Below are 27,756 nucleotides of genomic sequence, written 5' to 3'. Positions count from 1 at the left end.
GGAAAATCCCCCTCTTGTAAAGGGGATGGATGAATCTGGATTGTCTAAAGGTTCCTTCCACAGATGTCTCCCTGGTGACTCAGTCTACTCGGCAGTCTTAACGGGGGAGCTGTGGTCTCAGAACCTCTTTGGAGGCCATTCATCCACTCACTAGAACCAACGCATATATATATATACATACATTTTCTTTTTCTGGCTGTGCCGTGAGGCTTGCGGGGTTGAACCCAATGTATTTACATTAAGCCTGAATTGGAGTCCCCTAAATTGTCTGAAAAAGTATCTCCAGGGACTTCCCTGGCAGTCCAGTGGTTAGGACTCTGCCCTTCCACTGCAGGGTACGTGGGTTCAATCCCTGGTCAGGGAACTAAGATCCCACATGCCCCAAGGTCAAAAAAAAAAAAAAAAAAGTATCTCCAGGTGGCTCTAAAACTGGTTTTTTAGATATTTACCTAAAATAATGGCAAGTGCCAGATAGTCAGGGAGAGGACCTCATAAAATAAGATTAACAGCACCCCGTCCTGTAATATTTGTGTGCTTTCCAAAAATATGAACAAATATCAAGTTCTTGTGACTTTTTGCAGGTGATATTCAGGAAAATTAAATATACAAATAAGGCAGTCTGTGAAAGAACACAAATTCAGGGGAAATTTTGAATACATATGACATTGTAAGCAGGGGTTGTGCTTTCTTTCTAGACCACAGCTCTAAAATTATAAAATAAAGATTTTTTAAAATCAATCAAGATATAGAAGAACTGAAAAATATCAACAAGAACTGGATCTAATTGACATTTACAGAACAATTCTCCCAATGACAAAGAATACATATTATTTTCAAGTATATATAGAATATTCACCAAGATAGAACATAACCAAGGTCATAAAACAACCCATAAAAAAATTTAAAAACTGAAATGATACAAAGTATGTTCTCTGACCATAATGAAATTAAACTAGAAATGAGTAAGAGAAAGATAACAGGAAAATCTTCAAACACTTGGAAATTAACACACTTCTAAATAATCCATGAGTCAAAGAGAAAGACTCAACGGAAACTGGAAAATACTTTGAACTGAACTAAAATTAAAATACTACATATCAAAATTTGTGAAGGCAACTAAAGCAGTGCTTCAAGGGAAACTTATAGCATTAAATATTTACATTAGAAAAGATGAAATAATTTAATAATTTAAGCTTCTACTTTAAGAAACTAAAAAAAGAGGAAACTAAACATAAATAGCAGAAGGAAAGAATAAAAAAGATTAGAGCAGAAGTAAAAAAAATTAAAAATAGAAAACAGTAAAGACCACCAGTGAAACAAAAAGCTGCTTCTTAGTAAGATCAATAAATTGATAAATCTCTAGCAAGACTGTCAAAGACACAAATTACCAATATCAGGAAAAGGAAAAAGGGAATATCACTATAGGCTTCAAGATATTGAAAGGATAATTAGAGAATAATACAAGCAACTCTATACACCCTATAAATTCAACAATTTATAAGAAATGGACCAATTCCTCAAACAGCATTTACTACCAAAACATACCCAAGATGAAAGAGATAATCTGAATAGCTTTACAACTATTTTTAAATTGAATCTGTAGCTTAAAACCCTTCCAAAAAAGAAATCTCCAGGCCAGATGGTTTCCCTGGTGATTTCTACCAAATATTTAAAGAAGAAATAACACCAACTCTACACAATTTCTTCCAGAAAATATAACAAGAAGGATAACTTCCCAACTCATTTTAAGGCTAGCATTACCCTGATACCAAAACCAGACAAAGACGGTATTAGAAAACTACAAACAAATATCTTTCATAAACATAGATGCAAGAGTCCTTAACAAAATATTAGCAAATTGCATCCAGCAACATAAATAAAGAATAATACACCATAACCAAGTGAGGTTTATCCCAGGATAGCAAGGCTGCTTCAAAATTCAAAAAGCAATCAGTGTAACCTACCACATTAATAGTTGAAAGCAGCAATCAGAAAAGGGCCAGACAGTAACCATTTCAGTCTTTGCTGGCCTCAAGGTCTCTGCAGCAACTACTCAACTTTGTCACTGTAGAGTGAAAACAGACATAGGCAATATGTAAACAAATGGGCATGACTGTGTTTCAGTAACACTTTATTTACAAAAGCAGGTAGCAGACCCTTTCAAAATAAAAAACACTCAACAAACTGGGAAAAGAAGGAAGCTACCTCAGCAAAATAAAGGCCATTTATGAAAAGTCCACAGCTAACATCATACTCAATGGCAAAAGACAGAAAGCTTTTCCTCTAAGATCAGGAACAAAGCAAGGATGCCCACTCTCACCATTTCTATTCAACATAGTATTAGAAGTCCTAGCCAGAGCAATTAGGCAAGAAAAAGAAATAAAAAGCATCCAAATTGGAATGGAAGAAATAAAATTATCTCTGCAAATGACATGCATAGAAACCCCTAAAGAGGGACTTCCCTGGTGGTCCAGTGGTTAAGAATCCATCTTACAATGCAGGGGACGCCAGTTCAATCCCTGGTCGGGGAACTAAGATCCCACATGCCACAGGGCAACTGAGCCCATGTGCCATAGCTACAGAGCCCACGCACTCTGGAGCCCGAGCACTGCAACTACTGAGCTGGCACACCACAACTAGAGAGCCCATGCACCACAACTAATGAGCCCGCACACCACAACTAGAGAGAAGCCCATGCACCGCAATGAAGAGCTCGCGCACCACTATGAAAGATCCTGCGTGCCACAACTAAGACCCAAGACAGCCAAAAAATAAATAAATATTTCCTAAAAAAAGAAACCCCTAGGGCTTCCCTCATGGCACAGTGGTTAGGAATCCACCTGCCAATGCAGGGGACACGGGTTCGAGCTCTGGCCTGGTAGGATCTCACATGCCATGGAGCAACTAAGCCCATGTGCCACAACTACTGAGCCTGCACTCTAGAGCCCACGAGCCACAACTACTGAGCCCGCATGCCACAACTACTGAAGCCCACACACCTAGAGCCCCTGCTCTGCAACAAGAGAAGCCACTGCAGTGAGAGGTCCACGCACCACAACAAGGAGTAGCCCCCACTTGCCACAACTAGAGAAAGCCTGCACATGGCAACAAAGACCCAATGCAGCCAAAAATAAATAAATAAAATTAATTTATTTAAAAAAAAAAAAACCCCGAAGAGTCCACAAAAGTTTAAAAAACCTGTCAAAACTAATAAAGGAATTCAGCAAAGTTGCAGGATACAAAATCAACACACACAAAAAAGTTTTGTTTCTATACACTAAAAATGAACAATCCAAAAAAGAAATTAAGAAAACAATTCTACTTATAATAGCATCAAAAGGAATAAAATACTTAAGAATAAACCTAACCTACTATATTCAATATCTTATAATAACCTATAATGGAAAAAAAGCTGAAAAAAAAAAATATATATATATATGTGTGTGTGTGTGTGTGGTGTGTAACTGAATCACTTTGCTGTACACCTGAAACTAACACAATATTGTAAATCAATTATACCTCAATAAAAAAAAAAAAAAAAAATTATACCTCAATAAAAAGAAAACAATAAACCTAATCAAAGAGGTGAAAGACTTATACACTAAAAACTACAACACATTTCTGAAAGAAATTAAAGAAGACATAAATATATAGAAAGCCATCCCACGTCTTTGGATTGAAAGACTTAATTTTTTTTTTAATTTTTATTTATTATTTATTTATTATGTTTATTTTTGGCTGTGTTGGGTCTTCGTTTCTGTGCGAGGGCTTTCTCCAGCTGCAGCGAGCGGGAGCCACTCTTCATTGCGGTGCGCGGGCCTCTCACCATCGCGGCCCCTCTCGTTGCGGAGCACAGACTCCAGACGCTCAGGCTCAGTAGTTGTGGCTCACGGGCCCAGTTGCTCCGCGGCATGTGGGATCCCCCCAGACCAGGGCTCGAACCCGTGTCCCCTGCATTAGCAGGCAGACTCTCAACCACTGCGCCACCAGGGAAGCCCAAGACTTAATATTTTTAAGACGTCCAGGGACTTCCCTGGTGGTCCAGTGGTAAAGAATTCGCCTTCCAATGCAGGGGATGCGGGTTCGATCCCTGGTTGGGAAACTAAGATCCCACATGCCGCGGGGCAACTAAGCCCGCAGGCCACAACTACTAAGTTCGCGTGCCTCAACTAGAGAGCCCACGAGCTCTGGAGCCCATGTGCCACAACTAGAGAGAGAAAACCCACATGCCACAACTAGAGACAAGCCCGTGCACTGCAACGAAAGATCCCGCATGCCTCAACGAAGATCCCGCGTGCTGCAACTAACAGACGGCACAACCAAAAAATAAAAAATAAATAAAAAAGATGTCCACACTACCCAAAGGGATCTACAGATTCAATGCAATCCCTAGCAAAATCTCAGTGGCAGTTTTTGCAGAAACAGAAAATTCATCCTAAAATTCATATGGACTCTCGAGGGACCCCAAATAGCCAAATAATTTTGAAAAAGAAAAACAAAGTTGAAGGACTCACACTTCTGATTTCAAAACATATTACAAAGCTATAGTAATCAAAACAGTGTGGTGCTGGCACAAAGAAAGTGGATCAATGAAGTAGAACAGAGAGCCCATACAGTATATCATTCTGTATATGATCATATGATCTTTAACAAAGGTGTCAAAATTACTCAGTAGGAAAAGGAGAGTCTCTTCAACAAATGGTGTTGGGAAAATTGGATATCCACATGCAAAAGAATGAAGCTAGGCCCGTATCTTACACTATATGGAAAAATTAACTCAAAATTAGATTAAATATCTAAACATAAGACCTAAAACTATAAAACTCCAGAAGACAACATAGGAGAAAAGCTTCATGACACTGGACTTGGCAATGATTTCTTGAATATGACACCAAAAGCATAGGCAACAAAAGCAAAAACAGACAAATGGGACAACATCCAATTTTAAAGCTTTTGTGCATCAAAGCACACAATCAACAGAGCGGAAAGGCAGCCAAAGGAATGGGAGAAAATATCTGAACCACTTCCTGTCCAAAGTCTTCATCTACAGTCCTGCAGTCAAGGCCACCACACATGCCCAGAGCTGCTCCCAGAAGCTGGCCCATCGTCACACAAAACTCCCAAGACACATTCCCTTTGTCCTCTTTTTTTTTTTTTTTAATAAATTTATTTATTTTACTTATTTATTTTTGGCTGTGTTGGGTCTTCGTTGCTGCGCACGGGCTTTCTCTGGTTGCGGCGAGCGGGGGCTACTCTTCTTTGCGGTGCACAGGCTTCTCATTGTGGTGGCTTCTCTCATTGTGGAGCATGGGCTCTAGGCGCGCGGGCTTCAGTAGTTGTGGCACGTGGGCTCTGTAGTTGTGGCTCACGGGCTCTAGAGCACAGGCTCAGTAGTCGTGGCACACGGGCTTAGTTGGTCCACGGCATATGGGATCTTCCCGGACCAGGGATCGAACCCGTGTCCCCTGCATTGGCAGGCGGATTCTCAACCACTGTGCCACCAGGGAAGCCCCCCCTTTGCCCTCTTTATTCAACAAATGTTTCACAGGTAATTTTAAAACAAGCATCACCATAATTCTAGATAACAGAATTTATAAGTTGTAGGTTTAAAAGTGATTATAAATGATAATTCATTCTAATTTTCCTACGTTGCAGTCAGAGAGAACAAGCAGTATGCTTCTCACTTCATCTCATTTACAGATGAAAAAAAAAAAAGAAAAAACGTTTGACATCCACATAAAATGAAACAGCTAGACTAGACAGGGAAGGGATAAAAACACAAATCTCCAAGCCTTTGGTTGAATAGTCTTTCAATAAGCTGCAAATATGGTGGCATTACCTAGTTTAATGGACAGTTGCTCCCAGGCACTAACAATTCCCACCATCTTCACTATAGCTAAAGTCCGGAATTGTCTAAGAATCATTTTATCACACCTGGGGCATCTTCCAAACCAGAGTGGGTGAAGTACTTAGGATGGCTGCCTCAGTGGCCACTTGAGAAGATTAGAGGTTAAGGCAAACTGGGTAATTTTTATTAGATACATACTACATTGGGCCAGGAAGTATATACTGCATGCCCCACAGCCTTTTTAAAAAATAAGCCAAACAAATTTTTGCTAACTTTTTAGCAAAGTTCCAAATTTACAGAGAAGTTACAAAGATACAAAGAACTATTTATTACTAAAGAACTATTAACATTTCACCACAGTTGCTTTATCGTTTTCTCTCTTTCTCTCTATATATACACACACATTTTTCCTGAACCACATGACAGTAAGTTGCCAAAATAATGCCCCTTTACCCCCATATACTTCACTGTACAAATATTAAAATCAAATAATTAACATGGATACAGTACTGTTATAGACCACATACTGTCATAATGTCATTTACAGAAAAAAATCAGGTCACAAGTTATATTTAGTTGTTACAAAATGTACATTTTGAAGTGTTAAAGGGGAATTTACAGTTTCAAACTAAGAAGGCAAAAATAAAGACGGAAACAAAACAAAAAACACTAAAAATACCAACGACTGCTACAATGCCGGAAAGGAAAAGGAAGCAAGCCTTTAGATAAACAGAAATTCAGACAATTCCATGACACGGATAACTGCGATTTAGTCTCTTCCAAGTTAGGTTACACTTTGCTTTTGTTCAAAAAATTACTTCGCCCAGGCTTAAACTTGATTTCACAAGTTTAGTCCTGTTTCTTTGATACAAAGATTTTCTAAAGTATCTTTATGTCAATCCTATCTTGTTATTCAATGTGAGGGAAAAAATACAGAGCTTTGGCTTTTAATACTCTTTTCCTGAATTTCAGCTGACCCCAAAGGAATCACGAAAACTGACATTTAACAAAAAAAATTTCAGTTACAGGAAACTCCAGATTAACTAAGTGACTACAATAGTGTTACAATGCACTTGGGGCCAAGGTATCAAATGGAGACCTCACAAAAAGAAAAAAGGCATACATTAGCCAGGCGAATAAAAATGACCGCAAAGATTGTTGCTAGTACAGAAAGTGACCAAATATGAAATGCCACATACATAATAAGTATGCAACAATGCTCTCTCAACAGCACTAGCGGCACAAATTGCCTTTTGTCCTGTTCCACTTTTTGGGACCAATACATGAAATGAGTCAGCTGGAACAGGCACACAGAAAAGCTCTGTGCTGAGCCATTAGCCAAAGGGGTCGGGAGGCCCATTTTTAAGGTATTAGTAATAGGGTGGAACTCAGCTACACGAGAATCCCAAAAGCAAAATGCATTCAAAACATGTGACCCCATTTTAGCCAAAGTCCACACTCTGAGCTTCATGACCTGGGAGTTCTCCACGTCAATCAAGATTCATCTGTCAGCGCTTCCAAAGAGTCACAGGGCCCCCTCAGCCAGCCCCTGGAGCCCGAGTGAAGACAGGACAGTACAGTAAGAAAAGATATGACTAAGAACTACAGGAGGCAAGAGTCAAGGCTGTAAAAGCTCTAAACATACAGCCCGAAAACAGTGCCTGTTTCTGACCAGGGAAAACCCACCAAACATCAACTACTCACAGAAGGAAATTCTGCCCAGGGGAAGGCTACAAAATCACTAATTACAACACAGGGGCCCTTCTTGGGAAAGGCCAGGGCTGAAGAGATAGTGAATGAGGGATAAAACAGAGCAATGATTACCTTGCAGTGGAATGAACTGCTGGTTTACCCTGAGGCAAAGCCCTCAGTGATCTCATCTATAAAATGAGGCGGTGGAAGATCTCCAAGTTCCTTCCAGGGTAATGGAAAGAAAACATGCTCCAGAGTCAGACAGATCCTGGCTCCACACCTGACTAACTGGGCAACTTAGGTCACTCTATGCCTCAATTTCTTCATCTGTAAAACAGAGATTCCACCTGCATCAGTTAGGGTTAGATATGGCTGCGAATAGTGACTTAAAAAAAAAGCTTATTCCCCCAATAGAAAAGTCCAGAAGATGGCAGCCCAGGATTTGTGAGATGGCTCTGATCAACAAAGTCATCAGAGGCATCTTCTGCCTTGATAGCCTTCATCCCAGTCACCTGAAGACTCAAGATGACTGCTGGGGGACTTCCCTGGTGGTCCAGTGGGTAAGACTCTGCGCTCCCAATGCCGGGGGCCCCGGTTCAATCCCTGGTCAGGGAACTAGATCCCACATACATGCCGCGACTAAGGAGTCCGCCTGCCACAACAAAGGACCACACATGCCGCAACTAAAGGAGTCGGCGAACCGCAACTAAGGAGCGCGCCTGCCGCAACTAAGACCCAGTGCAACCAAATAAATAAAATAAATAAAATGAATATTTTTAAAAATGGAGGACCTGCCATGACTCCAGGAATCTATTTTAAAAAAAAGACGACTGCTGGAATTCCAGCCATCACATCTATATTCCAGTTTTGGCCACATGTCTATATTCCAATCAGGAAAAAAGGGGAAAGGTACAAAGAAGGTTCCAGGAAACTACTATGTGACCACTCTGCTTGTAACCAGAATACAACCGCATGGCCATCCCTAGCTGCGAGGGGGGAATGAGGGGTGCAAATATAGTTTTACCTAGGACAAAGCACACATCCAGATTAAACCTGGGGTTCTATGACTATAGAAGAAGGGGAGACTGGATAAATCTGCAACACCTCTCATCGCATGTTAAGGATTAAATTGTAAATGTAAAGTGTCCGATGCTCCCTGGGCCCACAAATGTATCCCTTCCCCTCTGGCAGTGCTGACATTTTATGACCTGTGGTCTCGGCAGCTTGAGATGTCCTTCGGGAAACAGGCTTTTCCAGCCTGGTCTATTTTTTACTGGCTAGTCTCTGGCCACAGCCCATGTACCACCTGCATTCCAGCCATACCAAACTAACTCCCTCCTTCCATGCCTCCCAACCTTTGTACTCACAGAGCTTCTACCAGGGAAGCTCTCCCCAAGCCCTGGGCTGCACGATGAACCCCCTAGACATCCTAGGTCTCCCCTCACCTGCCACTTCCCCTCTATCCCCACCAGGTAGGACTCTCCCCAGGTGCTTCCTCTTGGGTAGCATCAGCCCCCCACACCCCACCCCACCCCGTATCATAAGTGCTTTCTATGGGCCACGCCCTGTTCTAAGCCCTTTACATGCAGCTTTGAAGCTGATCCCAACAACCCTATGACACAGACACTATAACACCCCCATTTTACAGATGAAGAAACCGAGGCACAGGGAGGTAAACTAGATGGTCCACAGCCACACAGATTGTAAACAGCAGAGCCAGGATGCAAGCACAGGCTGTTGGACTGCAGAATCCATACCCTTTGCCACCACATGAGGCTGCCTTGACTCCCTGATTGAGGGGTCTGCATGTCATTTCAGACCAGGGATGGTCAAACCACAGCCCACAGGCTAAATCCAGCCCACCACCTGTTTCTGTAGATAAAGTTTTACTGGAACACAGATACACCCAGTTGTTTACAATGGGAGAGTTGAGGAGTTGCCATGGAGACCGCAGAGCCCACAGAGCCAGATATTAACTGTCTGACCCTTTACAGGAAAAGTCGGCCACCCCTGTTTCAGGCTGTCAGCTCCATAAGGCAGGGCCTGCACTGTGTTCTTCTGACCCCCACATCTCTCAGGGCATTTGTTTATTTGTTTTTAATTGAAGTATAGTTGATTTACAATGTTGTATTAGTTTCTGGTGTACAGCAAAGTGATTTATACATATATTCATTTTCATATCCTTTTTTATTATGGTTTATTACAGAATATTGAATATAGTTCCCTGTGTTATACAGCAGGACCTCACTGTTTATCTATTTTATATATAATATTCAATAGTCTGTATCTGTTTATCTCAAACTCCTAATTTATCCCTCCCCCATCCCCTTTTCTCTTTGGTAACCGTAAGTTTATTTTCTATGTCTGTGAGTATATTCAATTTTGTAAATAAGCCCATTTGTATCAATTTTTAGATTCCACATGTAAGTGATACCATATATTTGTCTTTCTCTGTCTGACTTGCTTCACTTAGTAGGATCATCCCTATGTCGATCCATGTTGCTGCAAATGGCATTATTTCGTTCTTTTTTATGGCTGAGTGATATTCCATTGTGTGTGTGTGTGTATGTACCACATCTTTTTTATCCATTTATCTGTCAATGGACACTTAGGTTGCTTCCATGTCTAGTGCTGTAATGAACACTGGGGTGCATGCACCTTTCTGAACTAGAGTTTTCTCCAGAAATACTGCACGGCATTTGGTATACACAAAAAAGGTGCTCAACAAGTATGTGGGGTGTGAACATCCATCAGGCCTGATTACACATAGAGGAGTGCGTCTGGGGGCTGATGCTGCCAACTCACGCAGGGCTTGGAAAGTCTCCCGACTGAACAACCAAGGGGCCCAGAAAAACCGCCGTGGTGGCGTTCCGTGCACTGTTCACAACCCATCACAGTTCTGACGGAGTGACCATTGCAGGGACGTACCTGTTGCCTAATCCACTTAACTCCCCCCGAAAAAGGGGCTCACAGAGAGCCCCAGCCCCACGCACACTCGGGAGAACCTGAATCCCACGGCTTCCTCGGTGGTTCCCAATACCTGCTCGTGGCTCACCGGCCACGTGACCGGCACTGCAGATAAACACAACACATCCTGGAAAAGAGTTACTAAACACCGAGGTCGGTCGCCTTTCAACTTGTTACATTTTCATCAAAATACTTCTAGAAAGGGACCAAACCACACAGAAACAGAAATAGTCCTTTAAAAACTACCGCACAACGTGAAAAGGTTATTCATGGCTCAAATGCCTTCTCCGACCTTCAGAGAACAGGCTTGTGTACCACTTTTCCTGATTGTATCGTTATTATTATTATTATTATTTTTTTTTTATGGCTGCGTTGGGTCTTTGTTGCCGCGCAAGGGCTTTCTCTAGTTGGCGAGTGGGGGCTACTCTTTTTTTTTTTTTTTTTTGGGGGGGGCTACTCTTCGTTACAGTGTGCAGGATTCTCATTGTGGTGGCTTCTCTTGTCGCGGAGCAGGGGCTCTAGGCGTGCGCGGGCTTCAGTAGTTGTGGCACGTGGGCTCAACAGTTGTGGCTTGCAGGCTCTAGAGCACAGGCTCAGTAGTTGTGGGATCTTCCCAGAGCAGGGCTCGAACCCATGTCTCCTGCACTGGCAGGTGGGTTCTTAACCACTGCGCCACCAGGGAAGCCCTGTATCGTTATTCTTGATAACATTACACAAGGCACAAATAAAGCACTTTCTCTCTGGGCTGTGACCATATCCAATCGAGTCTGGGTTATCAAAACCAATTTCTGGATGGTTTTCTTTCTAATTCTGTCTTGGCCATGCCCGAAATCCCATCAGGAGCTGCCCAGAGGAAATGTGCAAAACGCCTCCCATATTTCCGGCACAATCATCTCAATCCTGCTTTTAGCACACAAAGGCCCTCATCTCTCCTTTCCTCCCAGGGTTCTCCAACAGCTGTCCGCTGGAGCACACCCTGCCGGGCCAGAGGCTGGGCAGCCAATAGAGACCAGCACCCGCTACACAAATCAAACCATTTGTCACCTGGGGCCCTGAGCAGGGGGAGGAAGGGCTGAGAAATAGCCTCATACTGGCTATGGCTGGGTCAACAATGACCACCAACTCACCCCCAGGTTCCACGAAGTCACCCACTGGTCTGTTTAAAATACCAGACTCCCAGCAAACAAACTACTGCGTGCTAGGCACTGTGCCAGGCCCGATGCATGCAGGAGCTCACAGCAACGCTACGAGGCAGGTCTCACGCACAGATGAGGAAACGAGGGTCCAAAGAGGTAAGTGACTTGTAAAGGTCGTGCAGCAAAAACGAGGCAAAGCTGGACCAGCAAGGGGATCTAAGAACATCACCAGCCTGTGCTCCTGCAGGCTGTCCCCTCAGAAGCAAGGCGATTCCAGGAGAAGGAGGCAGTCCCAGCTTCCAAAAGCTCCCCAGGTGGCAACACAGAAGGTGGCCGGGATGGGGAGCAACGCATTTATTTATACACTGATGGTGAGCAGTGGGAAACGGTCCAGCCACTCTAACAGTTTCTACATGCACCTCTCCTAGGACCCTACAATTCCAACCCCAGTGTTGACCCAAGAGAAATAAAGCTTGTGTCCACACACAGACTTGTACACAAACAGCAGCTTTATTTGTCATAGCCAAAAACTAGAAACCAGCCAAACGTCCATCTACAGGTATATCAATAAACAAACTGTGGTGTATCCACAAATGCACTATGACTCAACAACAGAAAGAAACCCAGTATAAACTACTGAGAGGGGCGGCAATGTGGACGCATCTCAGAACATCTTTCTGAACTAAACAAACCAGACTCCGAAAAGGATATACTGTATGGTTCTATCTACATGAAACCCAAAGAGACAAGACAAATTCATGGTGATAAAAATCAGAAACAGATTGCAGGGAAAGGGGAATGGACTGGAAAGAAGCACAAGGAAACTTCCCGGGGGGCAGAAATGTTCTGTACCTTTTGGAGCAGTGGTTACATGGTATAAACAAGTATCAAAATTCAAACAGAGCTCCTAAGACCTGTGCATTGTATTGTATGTTAATTATAACTTTAAAAAGACGTCCTTGGACTAATGAGTCATTCTGATGATAAAATGGAAAACAGATTATCACATGATTCCTTCCAAAACTAACTGCTCAGTAGAACTTAAAGAAACCCCAAAGAAACCCCGATTTGCCCATTAAAGTAAATTAGGTTTACTCACAGGCATTAGAAACCATTTCCCTCACAATATTACCTACCTAATATTTGCCCAAGGGGGTCTGTCTAGCAAACAAAGATGAATGAGCCCACCAATGCTTCCTAACAAGCCCATTATAGTCATGACAGCAACCTGCGCCCTTCCATGGGAGAGATGGCTGTCACCATGGCAACTGGTGGAAGGCAGGAAAGGTGGATGGGGAAGGGAGCTGAAGAGCTAAAGAACCACCTTAGAATTATGACTGTCGGGATGCAATACCCCCCACCACCAAGATGTCCACATCCTAATCCCTGGAACCTGTGACTGTTACCTTACACAGCAAAGTTTTTGGCATATGGCAGATTGATAAAATTCAGGATCTTGAAATGGAGGGATTATCTAAGTGGGCCCTAAATGCATTCATAGGAGTCCTTCTAACAGGGAAGCAGAGGGAGATTTGACACACACAGAGGAGAAGGCAACATGAAGACAGGCAGAAACTGGAGTGATGCAGTTACGAGCCAAGGAATGCTGGCAGCCACCAGAAGCTGGAAGAAGCAAGAAGCAATTTTCCCTTAGCGTATCCGGTGGGAGCACGGTCCTGCCAACACCTTGATTTCGACCCAGTGAACCTGATTTCAGACTTCTGCCCTCCAGAACTATGAGAAAATAACTTTCTGTTGTTTAAAGTTACCAAGTTTGTGGTCATTTTTCATAACAGCCATAAGAAAACTAATGCAGACTGGAAGCCTTAAAGCTGTGTTGCTTCTGCCAGCAGTCTACATTCCCCCAGTATCAACTCAAACTCCTAAGAAATTAATTTATTAATTTCAAATTAATAAAAGGGTTTTTTTCTCTTGAAAGAAAACATCAGAGAATATCTCATTACCATGAGGTAGGCAAAGATTTCCTAAACAGGGCTCAAAAAGAACCAAACATAAAGGGAAAACATTGAAAATGTGACATTAAAATTAAGATTTTATGTTTACCAAGACACTAGTAAGAGATGAACTGGCAAACCATAGAGTGAAAGAAGATAGCTGCCTTCTCTAATATGCACTGCCTGTGTGCATGTGTACACAGACCCATCAATGAACTTGTATCCAGAAAAGAACTTTTACAAGTCAATACGAAAAAGGCAGATACCCCAATATATAAATAGACAAAGGACTTAAATAGCACCTTACAAAACATGACATCCAAATGGCCAATAGATACATGAAAAGACGCTAAACTTCACTAGTCTTCAGGGAAGGCAAATCAAAACCACACAATGAAATACCACCACATACCCACCAGATTGGCTACGGTGAAAACAACAGACGATGTCAAGTGTGCAAGAGTCTGTGGAACAGCTGGAACTCACTCATTTCTGGTGGAGTATTAACAGACACAACCACTCTGCAAAACTCTCTGGCAATATCTCATAAGGGGGACATTTGCAATATCTCCACTCCTAGGTATCCACCCACAGAAAGGCATACATATTATTTCCCAAAACTATTCGTATGGGCCAAAAACTGGGAAGAACTCAAATGTCTATCTGCATCTGCAATAGATATAAACATATTTAGTATATTCACACATTGGAACACCAAACAGTAGTGGAAATAAATAGACCACAACATGGGTGGGGCTCTCAAACATAATGTTAAGAGAAAGAAGCCAGATACAGAAGATCACATCCTGTATGATATGAAATTCAAAAAAAGGCCTAACTAATCTACGGTACTAGAAAACAGAATAGTGGAGCCCTCCAGGGGGGTTGAGGGGATGACTGCAAGGGATGGGGTTGGGGGGCTGCTCTTTCTTGATCTGGGTGTGCTCTGTGTATGAAAATTCATTGAATTATGTACGCTTATGAGTTGTGTACTTTTCTGAATGTATGTTAGACTTCAAATTTATCCTCAAAAACTCAGTTATTCAGAGATTATGTGAAAAGGTGTGGGCAGCTTTCCTTTTTCTCAATAACGTTTTCAAACCGCAAAATGGATGTAAGTTAACCTTAGGGGGAAAAAATAATGGAAAAAAGAGAAGAAAAGAAAAGAAAAATCACCCACAATCCCACCAACAAGGAAAACTATGGTAACCATTTGGTGTAAATCTCCCCAAATACATGTACGTTTTAAAAGCAGGGGAGAGTTCCCCTGGTGGTGCAGTGGTTAAGAACCCGCCTGCCAATGCAAGGGACACGGGTTTGAGCCCTGGACCGGGAAGATCCCACATGCCGCGGGGCAACTAAGCCCGTGCACCACAACTACTGAGCCTGCGCTCTAGAGAGCGCACAACTGCTGAGCCCACGTGCCACAACTACTGAAGCCGGCACGCCTAGAGCTCGTGCTCTGCAGCAAGAGAAGCCATGACAATGAGAAGCCTGCGCACCGCAACGAAGAGTAGCCCCCGTTCACTGCAACTAGAGAAAGCCTGCGCACAGCAAGGAAGACCAACACAGCCAAAAATAAAAAAACAAATAAATAAATAAATTTTTTTAAAAATAAATAAAAGGTGGGGGAGGGGACTTACCTGGTGGCGCAGTGGTTAAGACTCCGTGCTCCCAATGCAGGGGGCCCGGGGTTCGATTCCTGATCAGGGAACTAGATCCCAAATGCATGCCGCAACTAAGAGTTTGCATGCCACAACCAAGGAGCCCACGTGCTGCAACTAAGGAGCCTGCCTGCCACAACTAAGGAGCCCACCTGCCGCAACTAAGACCCGGTGCAACCAAATAAATCAAGAAATTTAAAAATAATAATAATAAAATTAACAGGTGGGGGAGAGGGGATCCTGCAGGGAATGATTAACACACAGCAGGTTATGACATATACAATATATTACATATATTGTGCATATTACATATATTATATGTAATATGCAGTTTTGTAAACTAAGCAACCGCCCCTTTATTATTATTGTCAATGAAACGATCTAGTGTCCCTAAACTATTTGAGTGCAGCCTCAGAACAATCTGACAACCCGGACAGCAAGATGTGCAAATCCTTCCAAAGTACACAGAGGCAAGAACGTTAAACCAGAGCAGTGATTTTCAAACCTAGTATCACCACCAATTACCTCTAAAACTACTGGAATATTCAAAAACCATTCATTTTAATGCAGTATGATTTTTAAAGTTAATATATGCCCCTACTGGCTTTGCTAAATGGGCCAGGTGGCCCCAAAATCCTGGGAAATCACGGCTGGAGGCTAAACACTACCTTCTCAAAGTATGTTAACTCAGATCAAGACAAAAGCAAGCCCTGGAAATCTAGTCCCTAAAGGTCCACCCTGGGTGGGCTGTGGTGGGTCTGAAGTCAGGGTGGGCATGTCTGCTGACCCAGAAGACAAAGACTGATGTTTGCGGACAGCAGGGCAAATGATAAACGTACTAACTCAAGGACAAGGCTATGAGCAGGTAGAGAACTAAGAATTATAACAGTAGCAAACACTGGCCAAAACAGAACTAAGTCCTGGTTTGATTTCTTCTCTGTCATGCATTCCTTTGCTTACTCATTCAATAATACTTGCTGAACCTTTATTATATGCCACTCCCTGTTCTAGGCACTGGCAATACAGCAGTGAACAAGACAGGTGAAATTATTCTCTGTCCTCAGGGAGCTAACACCTAGTGCAGAAAGACAAAAGAGTAAAATACGGAGCATGTCAGCTGGCGGTTAAGTGTTAAGGAGGAAAAGCAAGGAAGGGAGATGGGGATTAGAGGCTGGAAGAGGGAGTAAGTCACTTCCCACAGAGATGTAAATGTCTGGTTCCAAGTTTTAAATGATCTCTCTCCCCTCAAAGAACTCTAGGATAATTACGTTAATGGAGTCCCAGAGTCATCCCAGCATTCAAAAATTAGACCAAGAATTTTATGGACCAGAAAGGGTCCATTTACCAAGGGGCAAATTGAAGATCCAATAATAGCTCCCACTTCCCAGGATCCTGAACTATTCTCAGCCCCTTATACACCGGTGTCTTCATTTAATCCCCACACTGAACTAATGAGAAGCATAGGGGTAACACCATCTTCGACATTTAACAGATGGGAAAACGGAAGCCCAGTGCAATAAGGGAACTGGCCCAAGGTAACAGGTGTGCTAAATGCTGACGTCAGGACACACTGCTCTAACTTTCCAAATAAATGTCCATTGGTGGCCTGAGGTTTTCTTTTGCCAACACTTATCTTCCTTATCCTATTCAAGATTTGCCTTTCAGTGTTTTACTGAGTTCTCACAACCCCACCAATCACCTGAAAAAGAATTAGAAGCTGGTTCCATATTTTTTTTTTTGGCCGTGCAGCTTGTGGGATCCTAGTTCCCCAAACTGGGATTGAACCCGGGCCCCCTGCAGTGGAATCACAGAGTCCTAACCACTGGACCACCAGGGAATTCCCTAAATATATTTTTAATATTTGTAGCACCTACCTCTTCCGGAAATTGTATTCATTTGTTTAGAGGCATTTACTCTTTAATGCCATCTTACAAATCTCTACCATGCTGTAATGTCTGAAATATTTTCTTTAAAGAACTATAATAACGGATTATAGAAACTCCTTAATGGGTATTCCCTCCCCTGCCCTCCCCACTTCCCCCGGCTCTGATTACTTCACACTTTCTCAGCCAATGAGAGAGCCAAGTGTCCTGGACATGCTCTCCTGAGCGTGTCCCACCTGTGTAGTTTTCCCTCCTGTCACCTCTGTTTATGTCATTTATTTTGTGTTCTGGCCACACCACCTTCCTCAGGGCATGGGGATGAGGATGAGAGTACTACAAATAAGTTAAGGCAGAATATGATACTGAATGGTAAAATATAAGCGTTACAGAAACTTGAGGATGTGCAAGCAGACACCTGAGTAAAGTGGTGACTAGGGGGTGACTGGTGCAAAGCCCTAGGAGCCGGTGGAGGATGTCATCAGCAGCGTGGCAGCCTGGGAACACTCACCAAGGACTTCGAGGCTGGAGATTTCTCATTAACTGCAGGCAATTTGAAAAGAACTGCAAAGGGACACACCATGAGGCCCCCAAATGCAGGGAGATTGACCCAGCCCACCTACTTGCACCAAGGCAATACCCTGGACTGGGGAAGGGTGGGCTCCTTCCACTTCTGAATCCTGCGACCCCTCCACTACTTGATGAGAAGATGCCCAAGTGTTTTAAACACTGGAGTAGCTCCAGAGTAGCTGGAATGGTGCCTCTGAATAATTAAATGGACAAATGAATATATTTTCCAAGTTTCTGTCTTTGTCCTCCTCCATCTTCCTTTTCACTGATCTAGATCTTCCTTTGTAAGACCCCTTGAGAAGAAAGTATGCAGTCACAGCCATCAAAGATTTTCTCCGGATCACTAAATGGAGCCTAGGCCACAGCTGGGGGAACACAGATGTGGGAAACAAAACCTGACACTGAGATATTAACCATTAGAAAGAGACAATGCTTTCGGAGTCAGTGGTAGACTTCAAAACCAGTGCATCTACTGTGATGAGAACAAACATTGGCAGGCAGCTATAAACCACAGTAAACAACCTCAATAAAGACGAGACCTTAGCAGCACACACAGTACATTTCACCTGTGTAGCCTGCAATCAGGTACGTGCTGTTGTTGTTGTTATTATTACTATTATCATTATTATAAATTTTGCGTCTTCTCAATCTGGCCTTCAACCTTAATACTCCAGTAGATTTAGATACACAAAAGCATGAGTTACTCCAATTCCCCCTAAATCCACTCCAAAGAACAAATCCTTTAATATACATGGCAGGTAAAATGCCATCCCCAAGTGAAATAACAGTAATCCAGGGTAAAAGCTCTGTTGGCCTCATAAGCTACTTGGGAAAAAAAGCATTAAAGGTGACTGTCCAACACACAAACCAAATGCTATCACCAGCAAGGCACGGTGAGGTGCCATTAACAACGCAATTACCAGGAACTGAAATCAGATTCAGTCCTCTCATCTTCCTCCTCTCCGCACTCGACCCATCCTTTCAGCTCTCCAAGAATTGCAGGGGAAAAGGGAAAGGCAAGAGCAGACACTGGGGCTATTTTAAGAAATAAAAGGATTCAAAAGTTAAGGTGCAACTTCCACTAACACAGTAGCAGATCTCCAAGGAAAGCCCGGGTGAAAGTTCTCTGTCTATAATATCAACTCAGGTTCCATACGAAGGAAGTCATCTTCCTCTTAAGTTGAGTTTCATGTAAATAACTGCCTGCTGTTTCAGCTGTCAACAATCTGAAACTTACAAAGGGAGAGAGGACCACGCACTCTACTAACCAGCAGAGAGAAGCAAGAGTTCCCAGGGTGTGATTCAAATCTCACAAGCATCCTTAAGAACCCCAAGTCCTAATATCCAAGGGCTATTAAGGACCAGACACAAGATCTCATCAACAACCTCTCCAAAAAGCCCCATTCTCCTTGCATGGATATTTGTATTTTCCTTTGACTTGCTTTTGAAAAACAAAGTTAAAAAATGTCAGCAGCAGTACCCCATCTGCTCCTTTCAAGTGTTCCTCACTGTTCTCACTACTCAGTCCACACAGCACCGCGACCCCTTCCCTTGACACCCATCCTTCCACGTGTCCATAACTAGGCTTCCCAACTGTGAGGGTAGATTGAGCAGGGAATTTCAAAAAACACCTAAAGGGGAAAAATAATCATAATAATTTAAATAGCGACCTGCCATTTCGAAAGGGGAGAGGGTGTCAAAGGAAAACAAAAAAACAAAAAAAAACCTAAACTTCCGTCGCAGAGATTGGAGGTTCCCGGCCACCAACTGGGCAGGGGGCTAGCATGCGCGCCGGAAGCCGCCGAGGATAAGTGGCTGGTTTCTGGCGGTGGTGGTGTCTTTAAACGACAAAGTTTTAAATGAACTATGATATGAGGAGAATTGCTGTGATGAGACCAGATGTACTAGCTCTTTCATCCAGGCGTCAAGCACGCCCCCTCTGCCTCCCGTCCTCAGCCATTCTCCAGGAGTACGGGAAACCGCTAGCAGGCAGGGCCCGGGGACCAGCGCGCTCGCCCGCCAGCCGCTCCAGTCCCAGCAGGAGTCAGGGCTCTCCCTCCCTCCCCGCCACTGCGATGCGGTCCCGGGGTGGGGTGGCGGCGCGCCGAGGGGAGCGGGGACGCGGGAAGGGCCCGGGTGCCGAGGCGGCCCCGGCTCGCCGGCGGCCCGATCGCGCGCGCACACACTCACACTCACAACAAGCGGCGCGCGGGGAGGGGCGGGCGGCCGGCGCGTTACCTGTTCTGCCAGCCCTGGAGAAGATTGGTGTATTTGCTGAGCACGCCCTCGAGCGCCGGCTCCCTCCGCCGGCCGCTTCCCCCGCACGGGCTAGCGGCCACCGAGCCCGGGCTACTGCGGCTGCCCCCGCCGCCGAGCGCGGCGGCCGCCGACCGACCGGAGACCCCCCGGCCCGCTAGGGAGCAGGAGGGCGAGGAGCCGGCCGAGGTGGCGCGGCTGCTGCTGCGGCTGCTGCTGTTGCTGCCCCCGCCGCCGTCTGCGCCCTGGGCCGCCCTCTCCATGGTTCGCGCGCGCCTGGGACGCGGGTGCCCGCAGCGGTGGCGACCCCGGCGCTGGAGCTCCTGGCGCGGCGGCGGCTACAGCTCCGGGCACCCGGGCCGCGCGTGGCTGCTCCAAATCCCCGGGAAACGCCTGACTCATACAGGAGGAAGAGGAGGAGGAGGCAAAGGAGAGCTGGGAAGGAAGCCAACGGGGCTGGATGCAGCTGCGGCCGCCCCTCCTCCCGCCGCGGCCCGGGCCCCGGCCCCTCCCTCCGCACTAGTTTCCCCGGCAAGTTCGGAGCGGGTGGCCGGTTCGGCAAGCCCTCCTCCGGTTCCTCCTCCTCTGCTTTCCAGTCCCCGCGGCCGCCCAAGCCCGGGGCTCGGGGCGCTCCCGGCGCCGATGCGCAGGGTGGGCACGCCCGGAATCCACACCCTGCCGCCCCCTCTCGGATGGGAAGGTGCGAAAGGGAATCTCCGCGCGTCACTCCCCACCCCCCACCCACCTCGGGACCTGGAGGGAGGGGCGGTCCCACCCACCGGGTCCACCCGGATATGGACCCGCCTGGCCTAACGCCGGCTCACGCGCACACTCTTCTCAGTCTTCCGCACTGAGCCTGGCCCGGACACACGTATACGGTCACCTGGACATCGACCTCACTGGCCGAGCCAAGAAGCAGGGCAGGGAGGTTCTCCGGGCTCTCCTGTGCGTCTGGGAGGGGAGGGCAGGGCAGGTAAGCTCTCCCGGGGCATTTTCACCCAGGGGAGTTATGGCACAGTGGACACTAGGGCCGGGACCGGAGGCAAGAGAACTCGGGTTCCTGCGAGTGCCTCCTTAAACTGAGCGTCCTAGGCGCCGCACTGCCCTCACCCTAATCCCCACCCTGATGGACACATGTAAACCTGGCAAATCCAGCCCTACCTGGTGTTATCAGACAGCACGAAGCACCTGGGAACCGGAGGCTCCGAAATGGGTAAGACTGCACTGAAGGCAGGAGAAATCAGAGATACTTACAAACAGAGCGAAGTATTCTGTCTATTGGCTGTAACTTCTGCCCCCCCCACCTCCACCCCACCCCACCCCCGCCCCAAGGTACACGGAGCTGCAGCTGGGTTTCTAAATCTAAAGTTGTGTTTTTGCTCTTCCACAAAAGTAGATGGGTTACACTCTCTCCACTGCACTCATCATTTTTGTCTATATAAATATCCAATGCAATCTGGAAGTTTCCAAAATTACCTAGAAAATAGCTTTGAGGATCTCACACTCTCCCCAACACACACACACAAGAAAACAAAAACAAATATTGATAGGTGATCCCCATCTACAAACCCATAAAGCAGATAAATAATTCAACAGTTAAAAAATTACTAAATGAAATAGAGTCGGCTTTCATGGGGACAGTTCCCCCAGCCTGACCCCTTTCTAGCTCCATATCCTTCCAGGAAGCTTTCAAAGGTGGGTTAGCTCTAGCAATTTTCATGGAGAAGCTTCTGGAGCTGATGAGAGTTGGTTGTGCCCTGAATAAATTACAATCCCAAGTACCCACACAGTGTAAAAAGAGAAAAATTCTCAAGAGACTGCAACTTTGAAGCCAGATGGAGCTGAGTTCTAATCTATGACCTTGATCACGTTACCTCTTTTAGCCTTAGTTTTCTCACCTGCAAAATAGGACTGATGATACTACTGGCTGGGATGAACTAGGTGAGAATGTTTATTTGTTCAAAATACTTACCGCCTCTTGCCCTGGGAGGACTGTTCTCCCTCCACATGACCCTCAGGCTTGGCCATGGAATTCTTTTGGCCAGTGGACTGTGAACAGATATAATAGATGCTATGTCCAAACATAAGTCTAAGAGTCATCACACGGTTCCACCGTCTTTCTCTTCCTCCTGCCAGGTGAGCAGCATGTCCCAGATCAGGGCTGTCCTTCAGCTTGGGTCCTGGAGTGAGAAGACGTGTGACAGAGCTGAAGCCAGTTAGCCTTGGCCATGCCACATGCACAAAATCTTTGCTGCTGAGATTTTAGGAACCATTTTGCCCCACAGCATAACTTTGTCCCTGAGCCAGCTGGTCAGTGTGTGAGTGTTCTTGAAGCCCTTCATTGGCATGAGGACTGGGAGGTGGGCACATACTGAACAATAACCGTCAGTCATTATATGCCCACACAGCACCCCTCGTGGGGGCCTGCCACCTGAGGGTCCGGCTAAAAGTGGGGAGGGGCCATCATCTTGTTTCATATTATTAAACCTCTACCACCATTACTCCATCCTACCCAGCCCACCTGTGACTGGATGAGCCAGCCCAGGAAATTCTCACTTTGGACTAAAACATTGAGACCCTTGAGATAGTCCAGTTGAAGGGGGGAGGGGCTACACTGAAAGGACTAGTCAAGGTCAGAGTTCTAGTCTGTTCAGCCTGCTGTAACAAAATACCACAGACTGGGAGCCTACAAACAACAAAAATGTATCTCTCACAAATCTGGAGGCTGGAAGTCCAAGATCATGGTGCCGGCACGTTCAGGTTCTGGTGAGAACCCTCTTCCAAGCCTCAGACTTCTCACTGTGTCCTCATGTGGCAGAAGGGTCTTGGGAGCTCTGTGGGGTCTCTTTTATAAGAGCACTAACCCCACCCTCGTGAACTAAGCACCTCTCAAAGGCCCCACCTCCTAATACCATCACATTGCGCATTAGGATTTCAACATAGGAATTGGGTGGATATTGATAAGGGATTCAAAACTCTCTGCCAAAAAGAAGAAGAAAAAATTTTTTCCAATGCATTTTGGCCTTGTATTACTTCATATAATGCTTTAATTACTCTTGCAGACAGTGTAGGAATTTTATAGGGAAAGTGAGTAATTCGATCAAGTCACAAAAAAAAAAAAAACAAATGAGATATCATAACTCTAATTTTCCTGCATCCCAGTCATGGTAGTAATTTATGTCAAATACATTTTATGTAGAACATGATTGAGGGAGTTTCTCAGAAACTGTGGTTGACAAATATTCAGACCATAGAAGCAAGAGCAAGCCAGCTGTGTGGGATCAGAAATGGCCAAAGAGGTAAGTCAGCAGCAAGAGGTGCATGGAGCAGATGTGCTGCAAGAAGAGGCGAGACCATGACAGAGAGAGGAGCACACATGTCCCCACTCTTCCCCGCCTCTTCACCAGGCTTGTGCTTCTTACCCATGGAATTGGGTTTTTTGTTGTTGTTGTTGTTTGTTTTTTTAATTGAAGTATAGTCAATTTACAATGTTGTGTTAGTTTCAGGTGTACAGCAAAGTGATTCAGTTATACACATATATATATATATTCCTTTTCCATTATGGTTTATTACAGGATATTGAATATAGTTCCCTGTGCTATACAATAAGACCTTGTTGCTTATCTATTTTATATATAGTAGTTTGTATCTGCTAATCCCAAACTCCTAATTTATCCCTCCCCTACCCCCTTTCCCCTTTGGAAGCCATAAATTTTTTATGTCTGTGAGTCTGTTTCTGTTTCATAAATAGGTTCATTTGTATCATATTTTAGATTCCAAATATAAGTGATATCATATGTTTGTCTTTCTCTGACTTACCACACTTAGTAATAAGAATCTCTAGGTCCATCAATGTTGCTGCAAATGGCATTATTTCATTCTTTTTATGGCTGAGTAATAGTCCATGGTATATCTGTACCACATCTTCTTCATCCATTCATCTGTTAATGGACATTTAGGTTGCTTCCATGTTTTGGCTATTGTAAATAGTGCTGCTGTGAACACTGGGGTGCATGTATCTTTTCGAATTAGAGTTTTCTCCAGAAATATGCCCAGGAGTGGGATTGCTGGATCACTGGAGTTTTAAATTTAAAGTCATTTTTTCTAGAAAGCTTTCCTTGACCCACTGTAGAATAGCAAGTGAAGAAAAGATACCTGCAGAATTCTCTTCATGTTGGAAAAACAATTTGAGAACAAAAGACATAATAAATTGGTGAAAATATTTGCAAAACGTACATGCCCAAAACAAGGACTTATTTCCTTAACTCACCCAGATTGCATAAATCATTAAGAAAAATACAAGTGTAAATAGAATGACTGGAAATTAACAGCCATCTTGGACCATGTGAAGGTTTTGTGAATGGAAGCCATACATAGTTGGAACAAAAGGACAAACACACCACACCTCTTCAAATAATGGGCAGAAACAGTCGCCCCAAGTAGGGAGCTGACTACCCCAGTTTCTCCACGTGGACCCAGAGAGCTGGTCTGGAGTTTCCAGTAATTGTTTCCGGAACCCCCTCTTCTAGCTGGGACTGTCATTCTTGCCAATGGCACATAAAGTCTTAAGAGGATGTTCATGGACCAGCAAGAGTAAGTAGTACTAGAAATTAATACGACATCGTAAATCAACTATACTTCAATAAAATAAATTTTTTTATCTTTGTGTTCTGAATTCACAGCATTTTATTTTATTTTATTTTATTTTATTTTTGGCTGCATTGGGTCTTTGCTGCGCACAGGCTTTTCTCTAGTTGCGGCGAGTGGGGGCTACTCTTTGTTGCGGTGTGCAGGCTTCTCATTGCAGTGGCTTCCCTTGTTGCAGAGCACAGGCTCTAGGCACGTGGGCTTCAGTAGTTGTGGTGCGAGGGCTCAGTAGTTGTGGCTCGCGGGCTCTAGAGCGCAGGCTCTGTAGTTGTGGTGCACGGGCTTAGTTGCTCCGCGGCATGTGGGATCTTCCCGGACCAGGGCTCGAACCCGTGTCTCCTGCACTGGCAGGCGGATTCTTAACCACTGCGCCACCAGGGAAGCCCCAAAATAAATTTTAGAAAAAGCAATTAGTCACTGACATGGTTGGCCAGATGCCATACATGAAGCCACAAGTGGAGAGAAGTTTGTCACAGGCACATCACCCTCTGTTTCAACTTGGTCACATTTGTGTTAGAAACAACTGATCTAATGTGTCCTCCATCCCAAATAATAACAATCATAGCTAATATTTATTGAGCACTTACTATGTGCCAGGCACTGTGCCAAGTGTTTTATACGTAGTAACTCATTTAATCTTTACAACAACCACATGAGCTGTGTACTGTTCCTGTTCCTATTTTACAGGTGGAGAAAAACTAAAACAAAGAAATGTTCAGCAAAAATGGGGCAAGATGTAAAAAATTTTATTCTTGTTCTACAAGGAGAAATAGAAATTTATTTTAGGGCTTCCCTGGTGGTGCAGTGGTTAAGAATCCTCCTGCCAATGCAGGGGACACGGGTTCGAGCCCTGGTCCGGGAATATCCCACATGCCACGGAGCAACTAAGCCCGTGCACCGCAACTACTGAGCCTGCGCTCTAGAGCCCGGGAGCCACAACTACTGAGCCCGCGTGCCACAACTACTGAAGCCTGCGTGCCTAGAGCCCGTGCTCCACAACAAAGCAAAGCCACCACAGTGAGGCCCACGCACCGCAACGAAAAGGAGCCCCCGCTCGCTGCAACTAGAGAAAGCCCACGTGCAGCAACGAAGACCCAACGCAGCCAAAAATAAATAAATAAATAAATAAATTTACTAAAAAAAAAAATTTTATATTTCAAAAAATAAAAAAAAGAAATGTTAAGCAACATCCCCTGTATAATGGAAAAGAATCTAAAAAAGAAATATATGTATATACATACACATATATGTATAACCGAATCACTTTGCTGTACACCTGAAACTAACACAACATTGTAAATCAACTATATTTCAATTAAAATTTTTTAAAATAAAATTTTAAGAGGCTTCCCTGGCGGTCCAGTGGTTAAGACTCTGTGCTTTCAATGCAGGGGGCATGGGTTCGATCCCTGGTCAGGGAACTAAGATCCCACGTGCCACCCAGTACAGCCAAAAAAATTTTTCTTAATTAAATATATTTGCAATATCTGGCTTAAATCACTTAAAAAAAAAAAAAAGCAACATCCCCCCAAACCCTGCTGGAGCTAGAATTTAAACTCAGGCAGTTTGGCTAATGAGCTTGAGTTCTTTACCACTAAACTGTTCCACTTGCTTCATAATGGATTCAGTCTTCTTTCTTCTACTTAATGAAACCACTAAAAGTACAGCTCAGTGCCTGGAATTCCATTTCTTGCTACACTTTTGTTCATGTAGGAATTGATTCTCCCATCACCATTGGGAGAGAAGCAGGGCAGGCGCTTGGGCCCCTAGCATCCAGCCACAGGGCCTGCACACCATAATCCTCAATAAATGTTTATTGTTTGATGAATGAAGTGCAGTTTTACTGGGGAAGAAACAGAAACTCAGAAAGGAGAAGCTAATACTAAACCTGAACTCAGGTCTTCTGACGCCAAGTCCAATGTTCTTACAAATTCACTGCCTGGACTTCAGCTGCAGTATGTACTTGCAACTTTACCAGCCGCTGGGAAGATGGAAACACCACAATGGGAGTAGGGACAGTCCATCACCCTGTGAACCAGGAGCGCTCCATCAGGACCGCCTTGAGGGTTATATCCAGGAAAATCAAATTACTACAATGGTCATATGCACCTTCACAATGCAGCCATATATACATTATATTGACATTTTTCCAAAATGGAAATTATGTCATTGTTTTGATGATTAATTTATTTAAATGGATGCTCATTTGTAAAGATTCATATACACAAAGATACAATGTACAATAGAAAGTGAAATATATTTGTAACACCTCCCTAGAGGAAACCACTGTTAATAAGTTATGTGTATGTTCTTCCAGACATTTTTCTATGCAGAAATATAGTTACAGATTATCTTATCCAAAAACAGGTTCATGCTGGGAATTCCCTGGCTGTTCAGTGGTTAGGACTCCGTGCTTCCACTGCAGGGGGCCTGGGTTCAATCCCTGGTCGGGGAGCTAGGATCCCACAAGCTGCGTGATAAGGCCAAAAAAAAAAAAAAAAGGTTCATACTGTAAAATATATTTCTAACGTGCTTTGTTGACTGAAGTATATGGTATAGAGAGGTTCCTTTAGAGCTATATCATCTATATATATCACCTGTATATCAGCTGTATATCAGCTATATATCTGAAACTTGTAAAAGTTTCAGAGTATTGTTCTATATATGTGCACCCCTATTTAATCATCCCATTAGTGAGGCACACTATAGTGTTTCAAACTTTTGCTGTTATAAAAAAATGTTCTTTAAATAACCTTGTACATTAGTTAAATTATTTCCTTAGAATAAGATACTGGAATTACAGTGACTGGGTCAAACTGCTTATTATAAACATGGCTCATGTATTACAAAATTCTCCAAGAAAGTGTGAATCAGTTTTCACTGTGCTGATCCTGTCTGGGTCTCCTCGCGTGTTTGAGCGATGGCTGAATGGTCTAGGTTGGCCTTGGCCGGGACAGCTGGGCTCTTCGTCCTCACCAGGATCTCTCATCCTCCTGCAGCCTCACCTCAGCTTGTTCTCAGGGCACTGAGAGGGTTCCAGAAAGAGGAAGCATGCAAAGCCTCTTGAAGCCTGGTCTAGGGACTGGCGCAGGGTCATTTCTGCCACATTTCAACAAAGGTGCTGACTTTCCAAGGTACCCA

General features: G+C 44.3%; 1 protein-coding gene across 4 annotated transcripts in view; it reads right to left on the bottom strand.

Moving 5' to 3' along the window:
• The window catches only part of OSBPL10 (oxysterol binding protein like 10), a 387,153-nt gene that overhangs the window by 279,691 nt on the left and 79,706 nt on the right, over positions 1-27,756 (bottom strand). The window contains exons 1-2 of one of the 4 annotated variants that reach the window (XM_057554935.1): positions 23,788-23,833; positions 21,941-22,148 (exon numbers count right to left, since the gene is read on the bottom strand). In XM_057554935.1, coding sequence (XP_057410918.1) covers positions 21,941-22,148; positions 23,788-23,818 — 239 coding nt within the window. In that variant the 5' untranslated portion in view covers positions 23,819-23,833. Of the gene's footprint in view, positions 1-1,964; positions 1,987-19,950; positions 20,626-21,940; positions 22,149-23,787; positions 23,834-27,756 lie in introns of those variants that run through there. The other 3 variants (XM_057554937.1, XM_057554936.1, XM_057554939.1) reach the window with 3 other exon arrangements.

The sequence above is a fragment of the Balaenoptera acutorostrata genome, chromosome 10, assembly GCF_949987535.1.
Source record: "Balaenoptera acutorostrata chromosome 10, mBalAcu1.1, whole genome shotgun sequence".
NCBI classification, from domain to species: Eukaryota; Metazoa; Chordata; class Mammalia; order Artiodactyla; family Balaenopteridae; genus Balaenoptera; species Balaenoptera acutorostrata.
This window is presented reverse-complemented; position numbering and strand designations above follow the sequence as displayed.